Source organism: Aulonocara stuartgranti (assembly GCF_965226115.1).
Source record: "Aulonocara stuartgranti genome assembly, chromosome: 15".
NCBI lineage: Eukaryota > Metazoa > Chordata > Actinopteri > Cichliformes > Cichlidae > Aulonocara > Aulonocara stuartgranti.
Genome location: NC_138951.1, coordinates 40,848,567 through 40,857,224, shown reverse-complemented (window position 1 = coordinate 40,857,224; position 8,658 = coordinate 40,848,567). Strand labels below are relative to the sequence as shown.

General features: G+C 46.4%; 1 protein-coding gene across 2 annotated transcripts; it reads left to right on the top strand.

Annotated features, from left to right (window-relative positions):
* The first annotated feature begins 1,807 nt into the window (after nt 1-1,807).
* Nucleotides 1,808-7,654, top strand: LOC309690058 (chloride channel CLIC-like protein 1). 2 transcript variants are annotated; one of them, XM_082506909.1, is made up of 3 exons: nt 1,808-3,704; nt 5,901-6,047; nt 6,194-7,654. In XM_082506909.1, the coding sequence occupies exons 1-3, from the start codon at nt 3,390-3,392 to the stop codon at nt 6,359-6,361; spliced, it is 630 nt and encodes a 209-aa protein (XP_082363035.1). In that variant the 5' UTR covers nt 1,808-3,389; the 3' UTR covers nt 6,362-7,654. The 2 variants fall into 2 exon arrangements, with proteins under 2 accessions (XP_082363035.1, XP_082363036.1); XM_082506910.1 differs by having other exon boundaries at nt 1,812-3,684.
* The last annotated feature ends 1,004 nt before the right edge of the window (nt 7,655-8,658 follow it).

The window sequence follows — 8,658 nt, the reverse complement described above, 5'->3', positions numbered from 1 at the left end:
CGGTGGGTCACACCCCTCATCCCCAGACTCTGCTTCCTCCCCGGAAGACGTGTCCACATATTTAATTCAGCTTCTTAATCTTGTAGCTTTAGCTGTCGCATACAGGGTTTAGCTTATTAGTTGTTAGTATAGGTGTGCTCTATATCTCAGCAAAGTCTCATCTAGGATGACAGGTTTTCAAGCAGGTCAAATGCCTCTGTGTCACGGGTTGCTTAGAGGATCCACTCGCAGGACTCCTGGGTAGCGTTCAAACAGAGATAGTTTATTACAGATCTTCACCAAGTGTATGTACAGACAGTGCGAGGTTAGTGCTATATACAAGACGTGAGGGGCAGGGGTCCAGGGCTCCAGGGAAAATGGGGAAATCACACACGCGCTCAGAACAGCCTCTCTCCACTCTGCTAGCGACCTGCCACTCCTTCCACACTCCACACGGGGAAACACGGGGAATCTAGGAACAAAAGAACACGTTAAGTCTCTGAGACAGAGGCACGGGAAACTTGAGCTAGGTGTGTACTGACAAGAGCCTTCACAACAATCCAGCGTTGAACAGCTGATCTCCTCCTTCTAATATACCAGCTGGTCTGATGAGGCCCAGGTGTGCACGATCCGGGAAGGCGTGGACCGAGGGCGTGAACCCGCCATGAGTTCCGCCCCGGCAAAACAGGGGAGAGGGAGAGAGAGGAAAAAGAGAAGAGAAGGGGGGCTAGGAGTGGAGAGATGCTGATCCCGCAGGTCGTGACACTATGCACTTAATTAGTTTAGATATTTTCTTCATCTCATATGTCGTTGTACTGAATTTGAGCAACCTTAAGCTTGATGCAGACTACTTCTAACAATTATCCACCTCACATCATAACTGACTAAGGTGCCTCTTCATATTAATATTATGTCATTATTAATGTTATTATCTTTTTTTTTTTACATATAACAGCAATGGTAAATGTTAAGCTGAATTGTTAAATGTTTGTCATTTTTATGTTTACCATTTGTACATAGTTTTAAGGAATTATTTCTGTCCTCCCCTCCCCAGATCCTTAAGATTCTGGGAGGGGGGCGGTAGTGTTTATTATCACAGGAACACCCTTGTGAAGGTCTGTTTGATGTGGGGAAAATTCCTCCCCTTTGTATGGCTTCACTGTGCTATCTAGGGTGAACCATCTAGGGTGTGGGGGAGACTACCCTCTTTATGACCAAGGATGTTCCTCCTGTGCTTTTATGTTATATGACCCTTTGATCAGCAGGATCACACACACACACACACACACACACACACACACACACACACACACACACACACACACACACACACACACACACACTCTTACACATATACATACAATGCTTTGTCTTAGAACCAAGGGGGCGTGGCTTTGTTCTGACGAGGAGGAGGTCAGATCTGGGGGTCATTTTCGTGGTAGACACAGACGAGGCCTCCCTTGCGCAAATAATAGATCGATCGACTGTCTTGTTTTCTTCATGATGAATAAGTCTCTAGAATTAGCGGGGCTTGTGGAAACACAGACCCAACAGTAAATTACAATATTTTATTGATATTTTATTTTGTATCCATCAAGGGCTTCGGGTGATCTGCAGTTTCACCCTTTCCCAAGCTGGAGACATTTTCCTTTTCACACACTTTCCTTGGCTGAACAATGACACAACCTTAATATACCTTATGCATCTCTCTATTTCATTTAATATGTCTTCGTGTGAATTATCTGCTTTCATTCATTCTATTCATTCTGGGCATGGTCGTCATCCCAACTATGTTTCATTGTTAATACCAGTTTACAGGTTGTTATCCTTGCTATTATTAGTTTGAATACATTAGAGATAAGCTCTAATTTAATTTATCCTTTTGTTTATTCCACTTTATTCCTCTTGTATTTATATGTATTCAGTTGGCTCTGTATCCAGCCCTTTTTAAACTTGTACTTTGATCTCTAATTTTTCACTTGATGAGGGATTATTATGTTCTGTTTTTCTGACTGTTTATCTTTTTTTCTCTTGTTTTTTCTCTTTGTTTTCGTCTCACCTATCTGCTTCTTTTTTTCTTTGGTTTTTTTTTCAGGCCAGGAAGTATTGTGATTCTTGAGTATGTTTTCCTTTCTTTTTTAAGTCTTTCGTCTCTCCTACTTCTTTTAAAGAGCCTCCTTCAGATGTGTTAGCGCTGAAGGACTACATTTCCCTTCCCAAGTGGGACTTTTATTTTCTTAGGATTTCTCCATCTACAAGCACTGATTTGTCTGGCACCTGGACATTTCTTTTCTAGCACTGCTCGTCAGCAGTGAGTTTGGTGGGCTGATTCCCCATTTACACAGAACTGCAAAGCCTTCTCTGGCACACTTGACTCGGGAGTGGTGGCTTACACGCCCTTCTACTCCGTGCTATTCATGGAGCGGTGTCAGTTTTATGAGGCGGAACTCAACCTTTCCCCTTTGTCACCAGTACGTGGGCTTTTGCAGGATACACAAACATGGAAGTAGTTCAGCAGTTTATTTGTGCTGTGAAATCAACTTACTTCCAAAACACATATAGACATAGACATTCACGCATTTTTAATAATTTGTCACGAAGTAATTGCAGCTACTTCTGAAACCAGTCTAAATATAATTTATCACGTGTTTATTTCTTTAAACCCTTGCGGCCGGTTAGACCTCTTTAGACCCTTGCGGCGGGCTAGACCTATTGCGCAAAAACCTTACGGCAGTTCAGACCAAAACAGTGTTTTCTCACCCTCAGTCGTCTTTTTGCTGGTTGTTCAGGTCGTCTGGCTGGATCCCAGCGACCAGAACTAATTCACCGGCCTGGACCCGAATTCACATCCCAGGACTTTCTCCTCTACCTGGAGAGGGCTGTCAACAGACTTCGGTGCTGGCTTCCCACGACGTCAGGATGCAGCAGTCAGACCTTGGATTGGAGTCACAGAAACGCGTCTGTTGTTTCCACTCCGGCTCGAAGGACCAATTTAAATGACAGGGGATTTCTAAGAATCTCCCAAACAGTTCTTCAGTTGAGACAACTAAGTTAGAAAACACAAACACTGCAGTTGATTTACTTGCAAGGGCAGCCACAGAGCGCTCGTACTCGCAGAGAGACACTCACGGACTCGTGCTCTGTGACTGTCTGCGTTCTTTATTTATACAAGCTGGTTACATGTGCGTACAAAGATAACAAAGTTATTCCAAGAACTCAGAGCTGAGGTTCCCCTTTTCTACATCTGTATGTTCTCGGAAAAGAGGAAGCTGTTAGTTGCTAAAATAAGTTTATCACTCAAAAGTTGTTATATGGCAAGTCACGTAGACATGTGGTTTGCTTAGTGATCCTAAAAAGGGCACATTTCATGTAGCTGATCACACTATGTACAATTTTCTTTTAACAGGGACATGGGCCCATCCTCCCGCAGGCCCACCACCCGCAGGAGGCGCCATAGGGGTCGGGTGCACTGTGTGCTGGGCGGCAGCCAGGAGCGGAGGCCCTGGCGGACTGATCCCCGGCTGCCAAGACTGGCAATTGGGACATGGAATGTCACCTCTCTGGTGGGGAAGGAGCCTGAGTTAGTGCGTGAGGTTGAGAGGTACCGGCTAGATATAGTCGGGCTCACCTCTACGCATGGCTTGGGCTCTGGAACCAGTCTCCTGGAGAGGGGCTGGACTCTGTCTCAGTCTGGAGTTGCCCCTGGTGAGAGGCGGCGGGCTGGGGTGGGTAAAAAAAAAAAAGGCCTGTATTTATATAGCGCTTTTACTAGTCCCTAAGGACCCCAAAGCGCTTTACATATCCAGTCATCCACCCATTCACACACATTCACACACTGGTGATGGCAAGCTACATTGTAGCCACAGCCACCCTGGGGCGCACTGACAGAGGTATTCTAATATCCCCTCGGCTTGCTGCTGGTACATTGGGGTTCTTGGATGAGAGGGTTTGTTCCCTGCTCCTTAGGGTCGGGGAACGGGTCCTGACTGTCAACTGCGCTTATGCGCTGAGTGGCAGTTCAGAGTACCCAGCCTTCTTAGAGTCCCTGGGTGGGGTGCTGGAAGGTGCTCCACCTGGAGACTCTGTTGTTCTGCTGGGAGACTTCAATGCTCACGTGGGTAATGACAGCGAGACCTGGAGGGGCGTGATTGGGAGGAACGGCCTCCCTGATCTGAACCCGAGCGGTGTCTTGTTATTGGACTTCTGTGCATATCACAGTTTGGCCATAGCGAACACCTTGTTTGAACATAAGAGTGTCCATAAGTGCACGTGGCACCAGGACGCTCTAGGCCGCAGGTCGATGATCGATTTTGTAATCGTATCACCAGACCTGCGACCATATGTTCTGGACACTCGGGTAAAGAGAGGGGCTGAGCTGTCAACTGATCACCACCTGGTGGTGAGTTGGATCAGGTGGCGGGGGAGGACGCTGGACAGACCTGGTGCACCTAAACGCGTAGTGAGGGTGTGCTGGGAACGTCTAGCAGAGGCCCCAGTCCGCGAGATCTTCAACACACACCTCCGGCAGAGCTTCAACAGCATTCTGAGGGAGACTGGGGACATTGAGTCCGAATGGACCATGTTCAGCATCTCCATTGCCGAAGCTGCTGCATTGAGCTGCAGCTGCAAGGAGGTTGGTGCCTGCTGTGGTGATAATCCCCGAACCAAATGGTGGACACCAGAGGTGAAGGGAGCCACCAGGCTGAAGAAGGAGTCCTATCGGGCTTGGTTAGCCTGTGGGACTCCGGAGGCAGCCGACAGGTATCGACAAGCCAAGCGGAATGCGGCTCGGGCAGTGGCTGAAGCAAAAACTCGGGTGTGGGAGGAGTTCGGAGAGGCGATGGAAAAAGACTTTCGGACTGCCTCGAAGAGATTCTTGCAAACCGTCAGGAGTCTCAGGAGGGGAAAGCGGTGCTCTACCTGCACTGTGTATAGTGCTGGCGGAGCGCTGCTGACTTGGACTGAGAAAATTTGTCAGGCGGTGGAAGGAATACTTCGAGGACCTCCTTAATCCCACTGACACGTCTTCTGAGGAGGAAGCAGAGTCTGGGGATGAGAGGAATGACCCGCCAATTTCCGGGGGCGAGGTCACTGAGGCAGTTAAACAACTCCTTGGTGGCTGAGCCCCTGGTGTTGATGAGGTCCGCCCCGAGTTCCTGAAGGCTCTGGATGTTGTTGGGCTGTCCTGGTTGACACGCCTCTACAATGTTGCATGGAGATCAGGGACAGTAGTCCTGGACTGGAAAACCAGGGTGGGTCCTCAGCCTCCCTGGGAAAGTCTATGCCAGGGTGCTGGAAAGGAGAGTTTGTCTGCTGGTCCAGTGTTCTGCCTGGTCGCGGAACACTGGACCAGCTCTTTATCCTCTCAAGGATACTAGAGGGTGAATGGGAGTTTGCCCAACCAGTCTACATGTGTTTTGTGGACTTGGAGAAGGCATTCGACCGTGTCCCTCGGGGTGTCCTGTGGGAGGTGCTGCGGGAGTATGGGGTGTCTGGCCCATACCCTTACTCTGAAGGCAAACCATCACTTTTTCAAGTTGTGCAACTTCTCGGCTATTAGTTAGCAAGTATTTACAGACAGATGTGAAAACTTACAGCCACTGTGGCAACCGGCTGAAAACCAAAGTTGTCACAAGGAGGTCTGTGGTACAGCGCCTTCTTTGCACCGATTTCACCCAGCGACCAGTTGGTGAATAACCATTCTTCCCTACAAACCAATGTTTAAATCACATCCGATATGGCTGAAACCTCATTGCTTTGCTTTCTATTAAGCTGACACATACATTTGCCACTTTTCTACCTTTTTCTAACTGCTATACGTTTTTCCATGCAAAGTCTTCCTAAACTGTGTTCCTTTGTATGAGTTTGGACTTTCTATATGTATGTACAGTTTTATAACCTGGACATGCTTCTCTGTTTAGGCAATCTTATTTACCATCACAACCTTCATCACAGAGCCACTGAAGTACTTCGGTCAGGGATTCAGTGAATTTCTTCGAGTGCTCCTCAAAGATCTTCCGGTTACCCTGCAGATCCCAGTCCTGCTCACTACCATGCCTGCTACTGTGGTAAAACCTGTTACCTTATTCACATTATAGAGCTTTCTATAGATGGATAAGATTAATAGAACAGGTCTCTGTCCAGAAGAGCGCAGAAAAGATGCTGCACAGGACCTTCAAGCTCTAAGGCCTTTTTTTATGTATATCTTCTTCAGGTGATTGTGTATGCAAGTGTGCAAGCAGCCTTCCAGAATGGCATCATGGCACTTTTACGCCGCCCACAAAGGGACCCACCACCACCAGAGCTGAACAGATCACCAGAGCTGAACAGACCACCAGAGATGCTGCGCTACCCAGACCTGAGCTCCCGAAGAAGTCGATGATGATGATGACTTCTTGGTTGTTCCTGTGGAAAGTACCAGTGAATATGAAAATCAGATCGTCAACATGCATGAACAAAACATACACAAACCCCAGACACTTCTCATCATGATCTTAATGTTGTACATATATATTTCCTTATTTCTGCATATTTTGCATCCAGGACAGTTGACAGAGCTCATCTTATGGCCTAAGTTTGGAGCCCTCCAAAGGAACTATACATTTGCCAGTCTGTACATAATTATCCAATATAAATAGTTTGCCTGTCAGTTTTTTAGGTGCTAAAACTCTTCTTAAATGTATCTTTGGGCTCAGGGTTGACTCTTTAGTCTGCCATCTTTAGAAAGAATTTCAGTCTGTGATGTTGGAAATTTGAGGCTGTTTTTGATGGATCTGTCAAGCACAAACCCCTCGCTGGAACAATCAGAGACAATTCTACTACAATGGCCAAAAGCATTGGACACAAGGCAGAGTTCTTTGTGTGATCTCGTGCGAGGGAGAGAACTGTGACGAGCGCTGCTCCTGACACTCGAACCCCAGTCACTCTCAGTTAGCTCACCCGTAGCACTGGTCTTTATTGTGGTACATGAATATGCATAGTCTCATTAACATATGACGTCATACACAGGCATACATGTGAACAAAGAGTACCGTCTGTGTGTATCAGAATCAGAATCAGAATCAGAATGGGGTTTATTGCCAAATGTTGAGCAGGTTTACAACATTAGGAAATTGCTGCGGTGCTTCAGTGCAAACATGCTGTCATAAATAGCACTTAAATAGACATGGAAAAAAATAAAAGTAGGGATAAGAATTAAAAGTGCTACGTGGAAAGATATGTGCATGAGATATACATGAGATATATACATGAGAATAAGAATTAAGAGTGCTACGTTGAAAGATATATACATAGAAATTATCCACACCCTCACTTTCCTTAACTGCACTACTGTATAGCTCTGTGTAAACAATCATTCTGTACATACGATAATTTTTAACCCTACAACTGTTTACAACTTGCATAGTTCCCATTTCTGTATAGCTGTATATCTCAGATTTCTGTAAAGTTATTTATTTCATATTCTGTATAGTTTTTCATATTTATATCCTGTTCATATCCTGTACATAGCTTGTACTCACTACAGCCTGTACATACTTATAGTTATAGAATATTCACAACATACTTCATACCGTGTACATTATAACATACCATAATAGACCCATTTCTGTAATATACTTACATATCTATATTATTGCTAATATATATTGTAATATATCTATATCACTAAAGCACTTCTGGATGGATGCAAAGTGCATTTCGTTGCCCTGTACCTGTGCATGTGCAATGACAATAAAGTTGAATTCTATTCTATTCTATTCTATTCTATTCTATTCTATTCTATGAGTGCAGGTGGTGATCAGTGCCAAACATAGAATGATGCAGTGACACAGCGTAGGGTCATGTGTTAGTGGTGGGAACAGTCATATGGTTATTGTTCATGTGTCCAACAGCAGAGGGGAAGAAACTGTTCTTATGGCGAGAGGTTCTGGTGCGAATGGACCGGAGCCTCCTGCCTGAGGGGAGCAGGTCAAACAGACTGTGTCCAGGGTGAGAAGGGTCAGCTGAGATCCGAGCTGCACGCCGCAGTGTCCTGGAGGTGTACAGGTCCTGCAGAGATGGGAGTCTGCAGCCAATCACCTTCTCAGCAGAGCGCACAACACGCTGCAGTCTCTGTTTGTCCCTGATAGTGGCTCCAGCGTACCACACGGTGATGGAGGAGGTGAGGATGGACTCGATGATTGCAGTGTAGAATTGCATCATCGTCCGTGTTGGCAGGTTGAATTTCTTCAGCTGCCTCAGGAAGTACATCCTCTGCTGGGCTTTCTTGATGACGGAGGTGATGGTGGGCTCCCACTTCAGGTCCTGGGTGATGGTGGTACCCAGGAAGCGGAATGAGTCCACAGAGGTGATGGGGGTGTCAGTCAGGATGATGGGGGGGAGTGGGGCTGTGTGCTTCCTGAAGTCCACAATAATCTCCACTGTCTTCTGGGCATTCAGCACCAGGTTGTTGTGGCTGCACCAGGACACCAGACGTTCAACCTCCCTCCTGTAGGCAGACTCGTCCCTACACGCATATGTGTAGGTATGCGTGTGTGTGTCAAGATGTGACCCTGTGAACGACTCCCCAAAGCTGGTGCCAGGAGTCCAGCGGTCCACCTAAACAAAGGGCTCTTATACTTAAACAGATACAGAGTAGGTGTCCTCCAGTACCATAAATCAGTAAGAGAAAGTACGACC

Excerpts from the sequence above, each read along its gene's own strand:
- LOC309690058 (XM_082506909.1), top strand. The coding sequence starts at position 3,390 with ATGGGCCCATCCTCCCGCAGGCCCACCACCCGCAGGAGGCGCCATAGG. Across the intron at positions 3,705-5,900 it reads GTGAGAGGCGGCGGGCTGGG|GCAATCTTATTTACCATCAC; the intron begins GTGGGTAAAAAA and ends TTCTCTGTTTAG. Across the intron at positions 6,048-6,193 it reads CTACCATGCCTGCTACTGTG|GTGATTGTGTATGCAAGTGT; the intron begins GTAAAACCTGTT and ends TATCTTCTTCAG.